The sequence below is a fragment of the Oryctolagus cuniculus genome, chromosome 16 (genome assembly GCF_051225735.1).
Source record: "Oryctolagus cuniculus isolate XC-2025 breed Fujian yellow rabbit chromosome 16, ASM5122573v1, whole genome shotgun sequence".
NCBI classification, from domain to species: Eukaryota; Metazoa; Chordata; class Mammalia; order Lagomorpha; family Leporidae; genus Oryctolagus; species Oryctolagus cuniculus.
In genome coordinates, this window is record NC_142882.1 from 49214438 (window position 1) to 49235631 (window position 21194).

A 21194-nucleotide genomic window follows, 5' to 3' on the forward strand; every position below is an offset into this window, starting at 1 on the left:
AACAATGATTACAATACAATACATTGTAACCCAGCAAGGAGGCCAAACTGTAGGACTTAAGTTCTTCATTTTATATCTAAATAAAGACCTTGTTGAAATAAGAAGTCACTTGATCTATAGTATCAAGAAGAATTAAGTACCTGCAAGTAAGGAGGCAGGTAAATGCCTTCTGATTTACTACAGCAAAAGCACAAACCAGAGAAGACAGTTCTGATAAACTTACGCTCATCCTTTTTTTTCCTCCCTAGGATATTGCCTGGTTTGATGATAAGGAAAACAGCACGGGAGCCTTGACAACAATACTTGCCACAGACATAGCTCAAATTCAAGGAGTATGTATATTTCTTAAATGGGGTGTGTATACGGTGTATACATGTGCATGTGCACACGTATGTCTATAAATACATGTGATCCATACAGGAGAACACATATCATGTACATCCATGAGATGACTCACATCATAGTTAGTTCATGGCTAACAGGGAACTCAGTGGAAGGTCCAAGAAAGAGTTTCAGTTCTAGGTATTTTTAACCAAAGATAAAAGGCATTTGGCACATGTAATAGAATAACCAGAGGACTATAGACTATATCAAGAGGGCCAGCACTGTGGCGTAGTGGGTTAAGCACCAGTTGGAGTCCTGGCTGCTCCTCTTCTGATCCCTGCTAATGGCTTGGGAAAGCAGTGAAGGATCGCTCAATTGGGCCCATGACATCCATTTGGGAGACCTGGCTGAAGCTCCTGGCTCCTGGCTTCAGCCTGGCCCAGGCCTAAATGTTGCAGCCATTTGGGGAGTGAACCAGCGTACAGAAGCGTGAGCTTTCTCTCTCTCTCTCCCTCCCTCTCTCTTTCTCTCTCTCTCACTAACTCTGTAACACTACCATTCAAATAAATAAGTAAATCTCTAAAAATAAATGAATGAAAAATATCAAGAATGAGTTCAAGAAAAGAGCTAATAATTAAATAATAAGAAAAAACTGAAAATGCACCCACTTTGAAAGTTTTAATAAAAGAAAAACATTCAGCTTCTTCTTCTCCCAGATAATCAGATCTTATTTAAAGCAAGAGCTAACAATTGTGATTCATGCATGCCTCTGGAAATGTTAGCTGTTAGATAAAGTTAAGTACAGGTGTATAATCACGATCAATCACATTATCACTAAGTGAAATGTTTATGTATCATATTCACACTCAGCAATGGAATGACCAGCATAATGTACGCCAAAGAGCTGAGATAAGTGTGGAAAAGATAAATAACAACATTGATTTTCTTTCAACTAGTTGGGTTTTAAAATTTTTGGTTGATATATAAAACTTGTGTGCATTTTTATGGAGTACCATACAATATTTCTATGCATGTATATGGCATAAACTGATCAAATCAAGCAAGTAGCATTTCCATTTTCTAATCTTTTTTTTAAGATTTATTTATTTATTTGACAAAGTTACACACAGAGAGAGAAGCAGAGGTAGAAAGAGAGAGAGAGGTCTTCCATCTACTAGTTCACTCCCCAACTGGCCTCACCAGCTGGAGCTGGGTTAATCCGAAGCCAGGAGCCAGGAGCCAGGAACTTCCTCCGGGTCTCCTATGTGGGTGCAGGGACCCAAGGCCATGGGCCATCTTCTGTTGCTTTCCCAGGCCATAGCAGAGGGCTGTATCGGAAGTGGAGCAGCCAGAACTTGAACTGGCACCCATATGGAATGCCAGCACTGCAGGCGGCAGCTTTACCTCCTATGCCACAGCGCTGGCCCCTAATCCTTTCTTTATACTTCTTTATACCACCAGGTCTTCTCTTCCACTTTTTATGCAATATCTAATACATTTTCGTGAACTGGTGCGCTGCAGAAATCTACAAACTTTCGCTTCTATCTGACTGTGCTTTGTTACACCTTACCCAACCTCGGTCTTCCCCTACACCCTCCTTTTCCAATCATTTGAATAACATCACTCTTCTAACAAGTGGGATTTCAACTCTGAGATAAAGAGTACAAAACAGGGTTTCTCGCTTTTAATTGAGATGCAATTTTCCATCTCTTTGTTAAAATAAGAACTCTGGTAGAATCACAAGCCTTCCTTTCACCTTCTCACGCATGTTTGCTGGAGAAGTGGAAAGCACCAGTGATCAACCTGGGAATGACAGAGAAGTCTTTAAAGTGTTTATTCCACTTAGAGACGCCGAGATGTCAATTACAGCATCGTTGCTAGAGCAACAAAAAACAGCTGTCAGAACTGCATGTTTCCTCTGGGAGTTATTTCCACCAGAGGTAGTAGCTATTCTAAATTTGGTAACTTTTACTGCACTGCAGAGCCCTTCAAAAGGTTCATGTAGAATGCGATTGAAAGACAAACTGTTTTAGTGCCAAAAAATTGATATCCATGCATAGTTTTTCCATGACACTCATTTTCCATGAACTTTTTGAAGATCCTGCAAATTCATGATTTCAAAATTTTTACCCCAAAATAAACTTTATTCCGTTCTTCAAGAAATTTTTAAAGTACTTTCATAGTTACCTCCATGGATAGATTTATGTTACTGAGGGAATGCAACAGGTTGGTCGCAGTTGTGAGTATTCACATGCATTCAGACCAGCTTGGAAAATTAATTTTATGACAGAGGAGGAGATCAAGAGGAAAGGGAGCATCTTGATTTCTTCCAAAAATTCTACTGCCATTTGAGAAGACCAGGCTCTAGAATTCCATTTCAGAATAGTAATTACAATTTTAAGAAGAGTGAGGAGCTCCGTTTCTGTGTTTTTCGCTTTGAAGGACAGAGAGAGAGAGACAGACATGAAGAGACTTTCCATCCACTGATCCACTCCCCAGATGCTCTCAACAGCCATGCCGGGGCCTTGTGAGAGCCAAGATCTGGGAACTCAGTCCCGATCTTCCACTTGACCCATCACCACTGTGCCAGGGCATGCGTTATCAGGGAGCTAGAGTCAGGAGCAGGGCTGTGACCCAACCCGGACACCCTGACATGGGATGCAGGGGTCCCCAAGTGAGGTTTTATCTGTAGCACCAGCTATCTGCCCCTGAGAAGCTCAATTTTTCAGGCATAAATGAAAAAATATTAATAGAACTCATTAATAAATAATAAGCACATCATTGAGCTCTGTAGCCCAATAGAATTATCTGAATAACACTACATTTAGGAATCCCAGAGTTCACTACTTCAGACAGAAATACCAATCCTTGTAGTTCCATCTGAATCCCCATTCCACAAAATTTCCTATTTTTCTCTTAGTTTTTTTTTACAATTTATCTTTCAAATGGATATGTTCTCAATGGAAGGAAGAGTTATTTACCAGTCTTATTTGTCCACTATTCACTGTGTCAGAGAGACATTCTAGACTAGAGATGTCAAAGAATAATAAATTGGGAACCTTTTTCCCACTGCATCAACTTAAATAAGTCATACTCCTCCTGAGCTGCTTCATCATGTAATTCCAGTTACATTGTATTTTATCAAATGTATTAGGGAGAATGTTCACAAAACAGCTCCTTAGTAATAATAAATCTTAGTTTGAAACCTTTAACGAATGACTGAAAAGATTTGCCTCTGGCCATTTTGAAAACTGATACTTTGAGAGTCATGATTAAAAACATGTTAGTGAAAAATAGTCATAGGACACCATGATTTCTAGAATAGTTGACTGAATATAACCAATTTAACTGGCATTGTTTTAGCCCAAGGTAATGGCTTCTTGCCAGTACATCTGTCAACAGACTTTTTGCTACGCAACAGTGCTTTCATTAAAGGTATAAACCCATTTTAGATTCTTTAGTCTAGATACCACAAACTACAAGGCATTATTTCTGTACATTTTAGTAACTCTTTTTTATTAGCCAGAAACCTTACCTCATTTTTGTCCACAAGAAAGCATGTCATTGACACTATAGTGTGTGGATTTTATATGCCATTGACAAACACAATGTTGGTGCCAAGAATCCTTCTCAGGAGAGCTATAATTATGTTGCCCCAAGAAATCATAAAATTTTTCATTTATTAATTCTAAGAGCCAAATGAGCTGATTAGTTAGAAGTAGGACAATGGTGGCCACATTTCTTGATTTTACTTTTCAACAAAGAAAGTGTCAAAATCAGCTTGACACAACTTTTGATTCAAAGAATGTCAGTAGTCTTTGAAATGACTTCACCACAGCATCAGGTTGGCATGTGGTTGCTGCTGTCTTGCAGCTTTCAACTGAATTAATTAAGAAGAACTATCAAGTCTACGGCTGAAGTTAATGTCCAAAACCAGGCAGGATATGATACTGGCAGTTAATAGTGGTTCATCTTCTACAAAGAAGTTTCAATCTTGGCTTATAAGACCAACTGAACTCAGCCACTGATATGGCTACTCTAATGATGAATGATAAATTCAATTATTTTCCACAGAATACATATTAATGAATAATAACAATGAACAATCATTGGCTTTAAACATTTTATATTTTCACAAGCTTTGTAAATTTTTCCCACTAAGTCTTTTTTTTCCCGTTCTACAATACTTATACATCTTAGCAGATTCCACTTCAGGTTGTACTGAGTTAGTTGTTATTGGCTTTTTTTCCCCAAACTTCTTTAAAAATACTTTCACCAGAAGTTATTCCACAAAGACTATTCATAGCACCTATCTTTTAGGTCACTTCAAAATCAGGAATAGCTCCTCAAAAACCAACTAAGCAGTATCACTAACTAATGTCAACCTGTGAAGCCCCAGGAAAACTATTCAGAATAATATACCTTGCTTTTTAAATGACCACTGGCATTGCTCTCTACATCTTTAACTCTGAGCAACTGTTCTTACCAGATGGCTGATGGTCTTAGATAGGCTATGACATCCGAACACACTTCTTCCACTTCTGCAAAAAACTATTACTTAAATAACTCACTAACTATTCAAAATAAAAACTTTGTATACTTCGCTGATAGATATGCCACTTAGGAAATTGCTCTGGTTTTTGTCTCATTTCATGTTTTAATGTGATAAAGAATTCTGCTAAGATGAGAGATTTCATTTTAAATGCTCTAATTTTTCTCCACATTGCTTTCCTGTGAATTGGGGATATTAAGGAGAGTGTTTGATCTAATAATGTTGAAATATTTTGTAAATTTTAGCATTTTATGGTGTCATGGCATAAATAACACCACCCTGTGGCATCTAACTAGAATACAAAGTAATTCAAAGTGCACAGTTCATTTCAAAGAATGACATTCAGAGACAAATTTACTCTTCCTTTCTTTATGCACTGGTAATTTTATTTACTCATTTATTTTATTATCTGAAAATGCAAGAGACAGACAGAAAATTCTCATGCTCTGACTCATTCCCTAAATGCCTGCAACAGCCGGGGCTGAGCCAGGCCAAAGCTGGGTGACAGAAACCCCATCCAGATCTTCCACATGGATAACATAGACCCAACCACAGGAGCCATCACCACTGCCCCTCCAGGTCTGCTTTAGCAAGAAGCTGGAATTGGGAGCTGGAACCAGGACTCGAACACAGGATTCTGAAACGGGACACAGGCATCTTAGCATGTAGGCCAAGGGTAACTTTAAAAACTAGGAAAGGGACAGGCGTTGTGGTGCAGCAGGTTAAGCTGCCATTTGGGATGGTCATATCCTATACGGGAGTCCCCAGTTCAAGTCCTACTTCCTGATAATGCTCCTAGGAGGCAGCAAGTACTGGGGTACCACCAAGTACTGGGGTTCCTGTTCCCCACTTGGAAGACCTAGATGGAGTTCCTGGCTCTTCGCTTTGGCATGGCCCAGCCCTGGCTGTTGTTGGCATTTGGAGAAATGGACTAGGGGATGGAAGGTCTCTCTGTCACTCTGCCTTTCAAATAAATAAATAAATCTTTAAAAACAAAATTTAAAAAAAAAACTAGGAAAAATGTTTCAATATATTTCTCCTGTTCCAAGAAAAGCAAACAGAAAATGCCAAGTACTTGGCCTTGAAAAATACTATAGGAACTAAAGGAAAATGTAACGTGGAATAGTATACCTCTGGACAGAATTTTTAAAATTTAATTAAACTTTCTTAGATTTTTAGTAACAAGCACAAAGGTAAAGTTTTTTTTTTTAATTTAAAACAGAAAATCATCATTAAATAATTCTTCAGATAACAATTATTATAGAGTAGGAAAATTACAGCACATAAAGGAATATCTAGCTTAAGAAAGGGAATGGAAAGCAGCTCGGTCACAATTGTAAAAATGCAATTCTATCTAGTAGGATTTCTGCTTGTGGCCAAAATAGAATAACGAGAATTTACCCTCCCATCTGAAGCAAACAAAAAGTAGGCAAACACATGAACCAGATGTGTTTCCAGGCAGCGGATATAAGGGAATCAAGGGCAGAGATAGCAGAATGACATAGTGAGCTCTAGGATGGCTCTAGCTCACTCCCTCGAAAGAGTTTCCAAGTGGCAGTGTAGGGAGGGTGGACAGAAGCAGAGCTCTGCAGACCCCAGAGTTCAACAGGCAGAACCGAGCATCCGAGGAGTTTGAGTCGGCTAGAGTTTGCAGCACAGAATTCCAGAGAAGAGAGGGGAGCCCAGACAGGAGGATACGGCATCATGCCTGTCCTTGTCATCCTTAAGCTCACGAGGTATGGCATGTAAGTCAGCATTATGTAACAAGTGGGATTTCCATTTGGGCCCCATAGTTCTTGGAGGTGGTATATAATTCCCTCAGACACCTAACAGAAGTTACCCGTCCCTCCTAGCTTTCAGTATTTAGTATCTTACTGGTGTTATTTGTTGCTCTTGTTTTTTATTATTTTGGAATCTTCTTAGATATTTTAGTGAAAAAATGGAAAATGACTAAGTCCTCACCAGATGAAGGCTTAGCAAGGAATAAGATTATATATATATGTATATAATACATATATACATATACATATATATATATACATATATACATATATGTATATAATACTGTGGTTGATTTTAGATGTTTCTAGGTAAGTGGGTGTCTTCTCTTTTTTTTCATCCCAGCACTAAAGGAAATTCATGTTTTGATTTTATTACTCAGGTATCATTTGTGCCCCTGAAAGATGCTTCATGATTCACATAGTTTCTATAAAACAGTTATAAAGATAATTCTACTTAGTTGAAGATTTTTTATTTCAAATAAATTTGAAGAATTTATTTACCTTTCCTTTTACCATGGTGCTTTTAACTCCTTTTCTATTTATTTATTTTTTTTTAAAAAGTATTTATTTGAAAGAGTTACACTGAGAGAGGGAGAAATAGAGAGAGATCTTGGACCTGCTGAGTCACTCCTCAGATGGCCACAACAGCCAGCACTGAGCCAAGCCAAAGCCCACAGCCTGGAGCTTCATCCAGTCTCCCACATGGGTGGCAGGGGCCCAAGCACCTGGGCCATATGCTGCTGCTTTTCCCAACTCATTAGCGGGGAGCTAGATCGGAAGTGGAGCAGCTGGGATTCAAACTGGCACCCATATGGGATGTCAGCATCACGGGCAGTGATTTTATCTGCTATGCCAAAATGCTGGCCCCTCTATTTTTTTTTAATGGTCACCAATAACTAGGGCTAGACCAGGCTGAAGCCAGGAGCCTGGAACACCATCTGGGTCTTCCACATGTGTAATAGGAGTCCAAGTCAGTGGTCCATCTTCACTGCTTTGCCAGGAATGTTAGCAGGAAGCTGGATCAGAAGAGGAGCAGCCAGGACTCAAACTGGCACTCGGATATGGGATGCTGGTATCACAGGCAGCAGCTTAACCTACTGTGCCACTATGCCAGCCCCTCCTTTTCCATCTCAATATTGCTTCTTTAGACTTTTACTCAGTGACACTGATTTATAAAGTGAAAAAAAAAAAATGTAATGAGAGGTATCATATCCAAAGTGTACACTTTAATGGATAGCCTTAATCATTCAATTCCACACTACTATGATACAGTGGCTCAGAATCCTGGGACTGCATTAGTGTGGAAGAAGGGACAGGGTCCAGACATGGTGGGCTGGGCAATCAGAGGTGGTGGCAGCCCAGGGTGGGGCAGGGGCCAGGACAGCTGACTGGTTACACCCACAGAGAATAACCACACAAATCAATCCACTAAGGGAAACAGGAGCCAGGGTTCTCACTTATGAAGACAGGATAACTAATACAGAAGGGGAGAAAACTGGAAATAACTTTGTGGTATCAGATTGGAATTGGAGGTATTGAAGTGACTCATGGATTTTAAGAAAAATAGGTAGGCTGGGGGCTGGGACTGTGGCACAATGGGTTTAAAGCCCAGGTCTGCAGCGCCGGCATTCCACACGAGCACTGGTTTGAGTCCTGGTTGCTCCACTTCCAATCCAGCTCCCTGCTAATGCATCTTGGAAAGCATCAGAGGATGGTCCAGGTCCTTGGACCCCTGCACCCATGTGGGAGGACTGGAGGAAGCTCCTGGCTCCTGCCTTTGGATCGGCTCAGCTCCAACCATTGCGGCCATTTGGGGAGTGAACCAGCAACCAGCGGATGGAAGAGCTCTCTCTCTTTCTCTGTGTCTCTACCTCTCTCTGTAACTCTGTCTTTCAAATAAATAATAAAATGAATCTTAAAAAATAAGGAAAAGCAAAATAGGTAGGCAGATAAATAAATATAGATGTAAATGTGTGTGTGCACCTACACACACACACACACACATACACACTCCCTAGGTCACCCAATGACACCCAGTAATAATGAGCACAATGAGCACTATGTCTTGAGTCCTGAAAAATGTTCCCCCCTAAAAGGAACCAGAGAGCAGAGATCTTTGGAGAAATGTCTGATTCCAGGACAGGGCAGAGACAGGATAGGATGAACCTGGAGAATCTGGGTGTGTGAGAAAGTGAGAACTTAACAAGTGTTCAAAACCCAGGAAGGGCATGTCAAAGGTCAACAAGGCTGACTTTAGGCACCAGCTACACCTGGACAATCTGAGTTTCAAAATCAACAATTAAGTCGCTGAAGGAAAATAAGAAACCCCTAGTCCTTACTACAGTGAGCAATGAGTTTGATGAAAGAGTGGCTATTGCATAGCTTAAAGTGCCTATCTGAGGACATTTGCTAATTACAAAGGAAAAGATAGTCTCATGGTGGAGAGGGCTAGAAGACCCTTCTTAATCAGTTATAACAGTGAACAGCACCAGGAATAGGACAAAGCAAAACTGAATGCCCCAGACAGGTGCACAGCATCACCCCTGGGGTATTTCTGCCCAAGACCCATGATCTGAACTTGATCATGAGAAAACAGCAGACAGGCCAACACTGAGAGACATTCTACCAGCTGACTTCAAAAAAGCCGATTCTAATTTTCAAAAAAAAAAAAAAAAAAAAGTCAAGGTCATAAACACCAAGGTAAGAATGAAGAGGTGTTCCAAACAGAAGGGAATAAAAAGACAAGAATTAAATGCAATAATGATTCTGAATTGGACATCCTTTTGCAACAGAAGGCATTCTTAAGACAATTGACAAAACTAGAATTGGGTCTAAGAATTAGATGGCAGTGAAAGTATGAAATGTCAGTTTCCTGGTTTTTGATGATGGTGTTTTACTTGTAAGAGATACCGTTCTTGTTTATAACAAACCATCCCTAAGTACACAGGGGTGAAAGGGCATCGGGTCATCCACCTACTCCCAATTGTTTCAGGGAACTGACAGCTCTCATCCTCCGATTGCAAGCTGTACATCTAGGGGCAAATGATTTCACCTCTCTGCCTCGGTTTCCTCGTCTCTCTAATGGGTATAGTGAGAATATCTGTTTCTTAGCATTGCTATGAGATTAAAAGACATTGAAAGCAAAGTGCTTATTTCATGCTCAGTAAAAAAAAAAAAAAGCTATTTTTGAGTGCCTGTATGTATCAATTACAATTATGGAATACAGTTGTAATTATACAGAAATACTTGGGAGCAGAACTGTTTTGGATTTCAGATTTTCACAGATTGAAGAATATTTGAATATATATAATGAGATATCTTCTACAAGAGACTCAAACCTAAACACAAAATTCATTTATGTTTCATTTGCAATTTCTTATAGCCTAAAGGAAGTTTTAAATCTATTTTTAAATGTTTTATTTATTTATTGGAGAGGAAGAAAGAAGGAGAAATAGACAGGAAGGGAGAGCTTGCATCCACTGATTCACCTCCAAATGCCCACAACTTCTGCCTCTCCAACACCGAGCTTGGTACTTCTAGGGTGGGGTGTTTGCTACAGCAGTTAAGACACAGCCTGGGAAGTCTGCATCTGATATCAGAGTGCCTGGTTCGAAACCAGGAGCTGGGAATGCAGTCCAGGTGTCCCATGAGGGTGGCAGGAACCTAAATACGTGAGCCATCACCACTGCCTACCAGGGTCTGCATTGGTGTCAGGAGCTGGAGCCAAGAATCAAACCCAGCCACCCCACTGTGCGATGTGGGCATCTTAACCGCTGGGCAAAATGCTTACTCCTGAAGGTGATTTTATACAGTATATTTTAATACTTTTTATTTCAGAATAGTTTCACATTAACAAAATAAAAAGTATGAAGTAGTGCCATCAGTTCCCATACAGCCCATACCCGACTCCTCCTACTGCTACCCTCTTAGGTTAGTATGATATATCTGTCACAATCTATAAGCCACACCAGATTCTTCTATTATTAGCATCTAATATTAGTACATTTGTCACAATCAATGAACTGCACGCTGCTTCTCTTGTTCTTTATCCTATTTTTATAAGTGTGTGCCTGAAACAAAGTTCCATGATCTGTGACTTTCCACCTATGGTGTCACATCAGCATTCAAAACTGTCTCAGATTTTGCAGCATTTTGAATTTTGGATTTTTGGATTAGGGATGCTTAATCTGTAGTATGACAAGTTTGCCTGCTAATGTTTATTTTCATCCTTTCTCCTGTTTTGGCCCTCTTTGAGTCTTTAGTCTTTCCTACTTTACTCTGTTCTCTCCATGGTGGTCTCCTTTCCCTGTCAACTCTTGCATTTTCAACAGCAGGAGGTGATAGTCTAAGTGCTTAGGGCCCCTGGGGAGACCCAGTTGGAGTTCCAGTCTCCTGGCTTCAGTCTGGCCCATTCCTGACCATTGTGAGCTTTTAGAGTGGACCAGCAGATGGAAGATTCTCATTCTTTCCCTCTCTCTCTCTTTCTCTCTCTCTCTCTCTCCTCTCTTTCTCCCTTCCCCTTCTGCTTTTCCAATAAATAAATAAAATATTTTTAAAAAGAAGCTTCATATCCCAAAAAAGCACTGAGTTTGGACTCAGATGGCTTGAGTTATAGTCCGTGCAGGATAATAGCTCCACCAACAGACACAATTGGTGTGAAACGTAAATGAACAGAAAACATAAAAAAAAAAACCTTATCTTTATAGATTGCAAAATATTTTCATTAAAATAGAAATTCACGATTCACTTTGAATTATTGAATTTGAATTAGTCTATATTAGTAAATATGTAAGCTAAAACACAAGACTCTCTTCCTTTTAACTCTCTGTGAAATAGAACATGAAAACCTTCAAAAATAATTCATATGCATAACTAAAATCATCTTTTCCAAACACTTGAATGCTAAGGGCATGTCTGTGTGCATGTATGTAAAACTGGCACTTTAATACTATTAATTATTAAAGTTTACTTCCCATAAAATTCCTAGTAAATATGACAACTTATAAAAAAAGTAAACAGTGAGGGGCCAGCACCGTGGCTCACTTGGTTACTCCTCCGCCTGCGGCACCAGCATCCCATATGGACACCAGTTCTAGTCCCAGCTGCTCTGCTTCCGATCCCGCTCTTTGCAGTGCCCTGGGAAAGCAGTAGAAGATGGCCCAAGTCTTTGGGCCCCTGCACCCGCGTGGGAGACCCGGAGGAAGCACCTGGCTCCTGGCTTCGGATTGGCCCAGCTCTGTACGTTGTGGCCATCTGAGGAGTGAACCAACAGAAGAAAGACCTTTCTCTCTGTTTCTCCCTCTCACTGTCTGTAACTCTATCCCTCAAATAAATAAATAAAATCTTAAAAAAAAAAGTAAACAGTGAAAACTGCTGAACTAAAGGATCTTGTTTTAATTTTCTAACACTAACTATGATTCCACTATTTCCAAAAATCAGTTTTACCTGTTTTATCTGTAAGTTGAGGTGGAAGAGGGGGGAGTGCGCATGTGCACACACATGTATATCTGTTTTGTTTTATTGTTGTTTTATGGGGTGCAGGGAAACAAAAAGATTCAGAAGACAGAAAGCAATCCCATAAATTCAAACTCGGATGCACTTAATTTGGATTGGGGTGTAAAATTCTGCAAACTCTTCAAGGAGAGCTATCAGAGTGATGTAAGAATCTCCTTTAAGCAGATGGTATTTCATTTCCAACCTGCAGTGCCGGCATCCCATATGGGCGCCGGGTTCTAGTCCTGATTGCTCCTCTTCCAGTCTAGCTCTCTGCTGCGGCCCGGGAGGACAGTGGAGGATGGCCCAGGTGCTAGGGCCCCTGTACCCGCATGGGAGACCAGGAAGAAGCACCTGGCTCCTGGCTTCGGATTAGAGCAGCACTGGCCATAGTGGCCATTTGGGGAGTGAACCAACAGAAGGAAGACCTTTCTCTGTGTCTCTCTCTCACTGTCTATGACTCTACCTGTCAAATAAAAAAAAAAAAAAAAAGCCAGTTCATTTGGATGTCTCATGCATATAAAACATAATGATTCTTTAGTCAAGGACATTTTAAAAATATGTATCAATTTCATTTCTAAGTATAAATCCTCAAAAAAAAAAAAAAAAAGAGGCCACAGGTTTTGCAAGGAACTACAGCAGGAATTCTTGTCAATTTTATGCTAACTGAATTTTTTTCTCTGAAACGTGTCTGATTATAGGCAATCGGCTCAAGGATTGGTGTCTTCACACAAAGTGTAACTAACATGGGACTGTCAGTTACCATTTCCTTCCTGTATGGATGGGAGATGACACTCTTGACTTTGAGTATTGCTCCAGTACTAGCAGTGACGGGAATGATTGAAACAGCCGCGATGACTGGCTTTGCCAACAAGGATAAGCAAGAACTGAAACGTGCTGGGAAGGTAACATGAAGACCCTATTAACCATAACCTTTTTTTTAATTAATTTATTTATTTATTTGACAGGCAGAGTGGACAGTGAGAGAGAGAGAGACAGAGAGAAAGGTCTTCCTTTTTGCCATTGGTTCACCCTCCAATGGCCACCGCGGCTGGCACGCTGCGGCCAGCACTTCTCGCTGATCCGAAGCCCGGAGCCAGGTGCTTCTCCTGGTCTCCCATGCAGGTGCAGGGCCCAAGCACTTGGGCCATCCTCCACTGCACTCCCTGGCCACAGCAGAGAGCTGGCCTGGAAGAGGAGCAACCGGGACAGAATCCGGCGCCCCGACCAGGACTAGAACCCGGTGTGCCGGCGCCGCAAGATGGAGGATTAGCCTAGTGAGCCGCGGCGCCGGCCAACCATAACCTTTTAAGAGAGAAGTTCATCAGAGCTCTTGTGTTTATGAAATGTTAACTTCATCTCCACAAAGTGGCACAGGTACACACACATACACACACACACACACACAGACCAGTGTGGGATACAGGTAGGTATGTTATAGCAATAGGGTTTGTGATTTAGAATGCAAGTTCTGGAATAAACCTGTCTGAGTTAGGATCCAGATTCTATCACTAACAAATGTGTGAAATGAGCAAGTTAGGTCAACCTTTTAGACTTCTGCTTTCACACCTGTAAACTGGGGGTAGTGATAATAGTATCCACTTACAGTTTTGTTAGACAAAACATTTAGCACTGTTAGATCCAGAATGCTCAGAACAGTGTCTGGAAGACAGTACACACTTAACAACGTCAGCCATCATTCCTGCTACTCTGTAACGGCAGGGCTTTCTATCATCATGATGCTCTAATTCTCTGTTCATTGAATAGTTACACTTTCTCTTTTTTTATGATTTATTATTTATTTGAAAGTCAGAGTTACACAGAGAGAGAAGGAGAGGCAGAGAGGGAGAGAGGTCTTCCATCCGCTGGTTCACTCCCCAATTGGCCACAATGGCCAGAGCTGCGCCAATCAGAAGCCAGGATCCAGGAGCTTCTTCCGGGTCTCCCACATGGGTGCAGGGGCCCAAGGCCATGGGTCATCTTCTACTGCTTTCCCAGGCCATAGCAGAGAGCTGGATATGAAGTGGAGCAGCCTGGACATGAACTGGCGCCCATAAGATGCCGGCACTGCAGGCAGGGGCTTTACCTGCTACACCACAGCGCCAGCCCTGAATAGTTACATTTTCTCTTTTTTTAAACTTTTATTTAATAAATATAAATTTCTGAAGTACAGCTTTTGGATTACAGTGGCTCCCCGCCCCCATAACTTCCCTCCCACCCGCAACCCTCCCATCTCCTGCTCCCTCTCCCAGTCCATTCGAGTAGTTACATTTTCGTGAGCAGTTTTTGTTTTGTGTTTTACTTTTCAAAATGAGCAGGAAATTCAACAATTCTTGAATATAAGGCAACACCCTGATATTGATAGCATATAAGACAAGACTTTCGAGACAAGGACCATTTTTATACTAAACAACTGACTGAATTATTTAGAAAGCTCTTTGGCCCCTCTTCCAGGCCAGCTCTCTGCTGTGGCCAGGGAGTGCAGTGGAGGATGGCCCAGGTGCTTGGGCCCTGCACCCGATGGGAGACCAGGAGAAGCACCTGGCTCCTGCCTTCGGATCAGCACGGTGCGCTGGCCGCAGCGCACCAGCCGCGGCGGCCATTGGAGGGTGAACCAACGGCAAAGGAAGACCTTTCTCTCTGTCTCCCTCTCTCACTGTCCACTCTGCCTGTCAAAAAAAAAAAAAAAAAAAAAAAAAAAAAAAAAAAAAAAAGCTCTTTGGCATATTCAAGCTTCTCAGCATCAACAATATGCACAGAAATAAGCATTGGAGATTCAGGGAGACTCGGAAGAGACATCATTGATCCCGTGCACAACATCGAGTCTACTCTCCCCCAGGGGCAGGCAGTCCATTCGCTTCCTAGGGCCCACCCTGTCTAGGCTTTGTTGGTAGACAGTTCTGCTCTGTTATGTTCTGTTCATTTTGTTCCTGGTAGCCTTCTGTCCTGCTCTCCTTGGCTTTCACTTTTTTTTTTTTTTTTTTTTTGACAGGCAAAGTGGACAGTGAGAGAGAGAAACAGAGAGAAAGGTCTTCCTTTTTGCCGTTGGTTCACCCTCCAATGGCCGCCGCAGCCGGCGCACTGCGCTGATCTGAAGGCAGGAGCCAGATGCTTCTCCTGGTTTCCCATGGGGTGCAGGACCCAAGCACTTGGGCCATCCTCCACTGCACTCCCGGGCCATAGCAGAGAGCTGGCCTGGAAGAGGGGCAACCAGGACAGAATCCGGCGCCCCAACTGGGACTAGAACGCTGTGTGCCGGCGCTGTAAGGCAGAGGATTAGCCTATTGAGCCACAGCGCCGGCTGGCTTTCACTTTTAATAGAGATCCAAAACCTGTTTTTCACGACAGGCTTTCAGAAGCTGAATCGTGTCCACACTCAGTCTTCTCAAGGCCACGCTTCCCAGGCCCTTCAGCTGCCCCTCGCATGATAGGGCTTCAAAGAACTTGACCTCACCGGGGAGCATCCCCTGAACAGGAAAAATGATTTTAATACTACTTTTGGTCTTCTCGCCATAATCTGGTTTGACTGGACCCGTGGAATATTTGCTGCTTCTGTACAGACCCAGCTACTTAGCAGGTGCTTGCCTCAAAGATAGTGAGCAGCTGCTTAGCTCTTCTTGTATAACCTAAAAACTGTGATAATGTACAGGTTTTAAATTAAGGGGACACAATGACTTATACGCATCCAGTTTTAGTTATGTCCTGAGCTTTAGTTGTAAATATCCTCTTAGACTTTTCCTTTTTGTATCATTGCGATAACCCCAACTCTGTTCAATCAGGAACTCTAATCAAACAGACAATCTTGCCCTCTTCCTCCAGCTTCTAATAACTCAGTTAACCAAACACCCCAATTTCCAGCATAGACCAACAAAATATACTGGTCCTTTTTTAGTTGCAGTTGTAAATTTGGAAAAATCATCAAATGTTTTATTGTTTCAGACTTAAAGCGGCTGTATTCGTCTTCTCTTAAAAAAAAAAAAAAAGAAAGAAAAAGAAAAAGGAAAAACTATTTTCTAAGGTCCTGTAATGACATTAGTCTTTCTCCTTGCATACTACAGACTATGTTAAAAATAGGTTTTTTTTTTCAAAGTTCATGCTGAAATTAGTAAGAACTTGAAACAATTAACATCAAAATTGGGAGCGGAAGTCAGGTATTCTGACCACCATCTAGAAATCTGGTTCTCTCCTGCACCTCCAATTCTCCTTCAGATAACTCTGAAGTCCACCTAGCTCTCTTTGTCCCAGATCTGCGCTGCCACTCTGGGAGCAGAAATGTGGGAACAGGAAGTTTTGCTTTCAAGCCAACATGTATTCACATGTCTGGGAAATTCTTCTCAGCCAAAAACTCCTCTATTTTGGATCTCATGTAAAGACACATTCCTTTTAAAAACTACATACATACGAAGTGCATTCATCATATTTGAGTTAAGTATCTTTTTAAGTTCACGGACATCAAAATGAAGAAATGGCTTGATCTGATAAAGAATGTTATAGTGACATTACTTTTCCAGAATGTTCCTGAATCCTCTTTGGTTACTGCTTGCATTTATGGACTAAAATAAAATAATTACCTATTTGATTCTCTCTGCTTTGATTTGAATTGTTTTATAAATTCTAAGAAGCTATTTTACATAAGAACACAGACTCCCTTATGTGTGATGGCTGGGCTTGTGGAACCAGTTTACTTTTAAATTCAGTAAAGACTTATAGGGAGCTAAACCAAGATCAGCAGACTAAATCTTTTCAAAAGGAATTTTCCTTGAGCCTCTAACCTGAAGGATCATTTTCCTATTTCTTTGGGGATAGGAGGACAGTGGGGAGGAACGAGGGAGGGAAGAAGCTAAGAGCTAAAACTATTTGTCAACTAAACATATTAACTTGATATATTTATTGTTGATGTTCCTAAGTGACTGGAATTGACAAGGAGGAAAAGTTGAAAGATTCCTAATGTTACTTCTGCATTTTATTATCCTGTTTTATAAGATAGCAACGGAAGCGGTGGAGAACATACGTACTATCATGTCATTGACGAGAGAGAAAGCCTTTGAACAAATGTATGAGGAGACGCTTCTCACTCAACACAGGTGACTGTAGCACCCTTCTGTCCCCATAAGCTGGATTTTGCCCTGAATGACTCCAGTGGTGGACCAGCCCGCCCATGGGGAAACTAGAGAAGGAACAGGGGCATGCACAATTAGAACAACGTTAGGCTCCACCTCATGTGGACTGCCTCTCACTAAGGGTGCACGTTTTTCTTAGCTTCCTGAAGGAAGATAGCAGAAGTAGCATATTAAAGAAAGAAAACAAGATCCTTTGACTATTTCCATTAAATCCCTAAGTCATTTACATTTTAGAGCAAACACAGGCACAGAAAAATGTGCCCATTGCTTTTCATTGTCAGTTGCTCTTCCTTGTAACATTGGCTTAAGGATCCTCTTTCTAAGACTTATCACAGAGACAGCCTTGTGTTCTTCAGCACACATGCTTGTGGTTGGCACCACTCTTTTATTTCCACTATTGTTATTTTTTTTTAAGATTTATTTATTCATTTGAAAGGCAGAATTACAGAGAGGCAGAGGCAGAGAGAGAGAGGTCTTCCATCCGCTGATTCACTCCCCAAATGGCTACAACAGCTGGAGCTGCGCCAATCCAAAGCCAGGAGCCAGGAGCTTCTTCTGGGTCTCCCATGTGGGTGCAGAGGCCCAAGGACTTGGGCCATCTTCCACTGCTTTCCCAGGCCACAGCAGAGAGCTGGATTGGAAGTGGAGCAGCTGGGACTCAAACCGCACCCATATGGGATGCTGGCACCGCAGGCAGCAGCTTTACCCACTAAGCCACAGCCGGCCCCTTATTTCCACTATCCTATTCATGAAGATTATGACAGAGAATCAGAGAATATTGTTATATTCCTATAAACCAAATCTCTTCCATTCTTACATCAGCTAAACTTTCCCAGACTCGTCCATTCATTAGAAATCACACAGAAGCAATTTTGCTACCCTGAACAATAGTTTACACATAGCTAATAGAAAATCATTATATCACCTATCTTCTCTATAATACTTCTCAGTAGTAAAATCAAAATCATATTCTCTTTAATCACCCCAAAAATATATTTCCACCAAACTGTAACAGTTGAAAATGCTCTATATTCTTTACATTTATTGAATTGTCCTTACTCAAATTCATTTGGGAAATTATATGCATTTCAGAAACACCCTGAAGAAGGCACAGATCATAGGGAGCTGCTACGCATTCAGCCACGCCTTTGTATACTTTGCCTATGCCGCAGGGTTTCGATTTGGAGCCTATCTAATCCAAGTTGGACGAATGACCCCAGAGGGCATGTTCATGTAAGTTGTGCGTGTGGATCATTACTTATCAACAAGGAAGATGTCTAGTTTGCAGTGGGTTATCATTTCAATCACAGAGGTGGGAAAGCCATGCTTAGTAAATTAGAAAGTATGTGTTTTTTTTATTTTTTATTTTATTTCTAACTAAAATAATAATTGTATACATTATATATTTATGGGGTTTGATAATGATGTTTTTGATGCTATTTTTAAGATTTATTTATTTATTGAAAAGGCAGAGGAACCAAGAGGCTGGGGAGAGGTGTGCCAGCCACTAGTTCCCTCCCTAAATGGCACAAGAGCCTGGACTTGTCCAGGCTGAAACCAGGAGCCAGCACTCAAATCTGGTCTCTGAAGCGGGTGGCAGGGCCCAACTACTTCTGGCATCTTCTACTGCTTTCCCAGGTGCATTAGCAGGGAGCTGGATTGGAAGCAGGGCAGCTGGGACTCCAGCCAGCACTCCAATATGGGATGCCAGCCTGGCAAGCGGCAGCTTAACCCACTGCACCACAATGCCAGTCCCAAGATGTAAAGTTTTTAGGAGTTTACGTTACAGAAGGACTAAATCAAACTAAGCATTTTAGCTATTGTTATTTAATATTTATAAGAAGTACAGCACAGCAGATAAAATATTGATACTGATATAGTAACAGTATTCATTTTTTAAAGATTTATTTATTTTATTTCAAAGTCAGAGTTACACACAGAGAGAGGAGAGGCAGAGAGAGAGAGAGAGAGAGAGAGAGAGAGAGGTCTTCCATCCGATGGTTCACTCCCCAATTGGCTGCAACGGCTGGAGCTGCACCGATCCGAAGCCAGGAGCCAAGAGGTTCTTCCAGGTTTCCCACATGGGTGCAAGGGCCCAAGGAGTCGCACCATCTTCTACTGCTTTCCCAGGCCATAGGAGAGAGCTGGATCAGTAGTGAAGCAGCCAGGACTAGAACCAGTGCCCATATGGGATGCCAGCGCTTCAGACCAGGGGGTTAACCCGCTGTGCCACAGCACTGGCCCCAGTAACAGTAGTCTTAGTTAAACTCCCAAATGAATTGCTCCCTGCTCTGATTTACCAGAATGTGGGAATGTGGGTTCAAAACATGCCTTCTTGTCCTACATTCCTTATGGAATTTGTGAAACATCATGTAATACCCAGTATGGAGTGTACATTAAAAATGACTGTGAATCAGTAAGATTGAGTTCTTTGATAATAAACAGTCCAGAGAGAAACACATATGAGTGTTTTCCTTCTAAAAGTCAGTTAGGATGGATCATAGTATCTTAAATAGGCTGTTTCTTCCTGAAGCAGTGGATTGGATCCTGTATTTTGAAATTCTGTTCACATAGTTATGGATTTCTTTACTTTAGTAGAACATCTAAATGCAGCTTTTGAAACTAGGAAAACTAGTTTTGAGTGCTAACTCCAAGCTTCCTAAGCTTATAATGCTATAAATGTTGCTCATCTATATCATACATGTCACTGCTAAATACTCGGAGTTAGGGAAACTCACAAAATATTTGATTCAAAAAAGGTCATTATCTTTCTTTATCAAGTCCACCAAAAATATGCACATAGAAGCAAGGTTCAGCCTCTTCTTCATAATGGCTTGAAGATTACACCTGTTTCAAGGACACTGCCACTTAGCACATGCATGGTTGAACTCCTCTCTGGCTTTTGCCTATCGGGTTCCAGAACATTCCTTTGACTATTTCTTTGACACACTCACATTTGTACCTTAAGGAAAGAGCCAAAAGTCATTGAAGCCAAATGATTTCAGAATAACTTGCAATAATTTTTAGTTTCTCTTCATATGAAAATGTATGCATTCATTCATTAAGCACTGAGACTCCAGCAAGTTTCCCTGCTAGACACTGAGGGGAAAACAGTCCATAGTGCATCCTACCTGATTGTGAGGTGAGAATCGGCAGGAAGCAGCCCTTAGCGATTTCCTGGTAGCAGATTTCCTTATATGAAATGCTTGCATTTAAATTTTCAAAAAGGGGAGAGCATTTGTCCTAGAGGTTAAGACATCATTAAGTCACCCACATCTGAAGTCAGTGTGCCTGGGTTGGATGCCTGCCTCCATCTGACTCCACATTCCTGTTATGGGACAGCTGTGATGGCTCAAATAGTTGGGCTTCTGTCACTCATGTGGGAGATTTGAACTGAGTTCTCAGCTGATGGCTTCGGCCCCCGGATTAAGCTCTAGTTGTACCAGGCATTTGGGGAGTGAATCAATGGATGGAGGCTCTCTCTCTTCCTGTCTATCTCTCCCTCTCTGTCATCTACCTCTCAAACAAATAAATACTTCTTTAAATATTTACTGATTTATTTTCAGCTACTTGAAAAGTGAAACAACAGGGAGAGAGACAGAGATAAACACAGAAAGAGAGGCAGCGTGTGAAAGAGATCTTCCCTCCACAGGTTCACTTTCTGAATGGCTGCCAACAGCCCTGCGGAAACTAAAGCCTTTTCGCCCAAGATCCTAAGCCATCATCTACCGCCTCCCATGATGCATTTGCAGGAAGCTGGATCTGAAGCAAAGCAGCCTAGACTCCAACTAGGCAGTGGCTTAACCAGCTGCAAATGTCCACCACCAATTTTTTTTAATACAAAAATAAAATTTCAAAGAAAATGCAGATTCGCCATTCTACTGTTCTAAAACAGCACACAGCGTTGCCTGTTTGAACCTCTAC

The 21194-nt window shown here is 41.4% G+C and overlaps 1 protein-coding gene across 5 annotated transcripts in view; it reads left to right on the top strand.

Moving 5' to 3' along the window:
* The window catches only part of ABCB5 (ATP binding cassette subfamily B member 5), a 120783-nt gene that overhangs the window by 77072 nt on the left and 22517 nt on the right, over positions 1 to 21194 (top strand). For 4 of the 5 annotated variants that reach the window (XM_089315351.1, XM_051852797.3, XM_089315353.1 and 1 more), the window contains 4 exons: positions 249 to 332; positions 12852 to 13055; positions 17134 to 17234; positions 18363 to 18503. In XM_089315351.1, coding sequence (XP_089171477.1) covers positions 249 to 332; positions 12852 to 13055; positions 17134 to 17234; positions 18363 to 18503 — 530 coding nt within the window. Of the gene's footprint in view, positions 1 to 248; positions 333 to 12851; positions 13056 to 17133; positions 17235 to 18362; positions 18504 to 20922; positions 21081 to 21194 lie in introns of those variants that run through there. The other variant, XM_089315354.1, reaches the window with a different exon arrangement.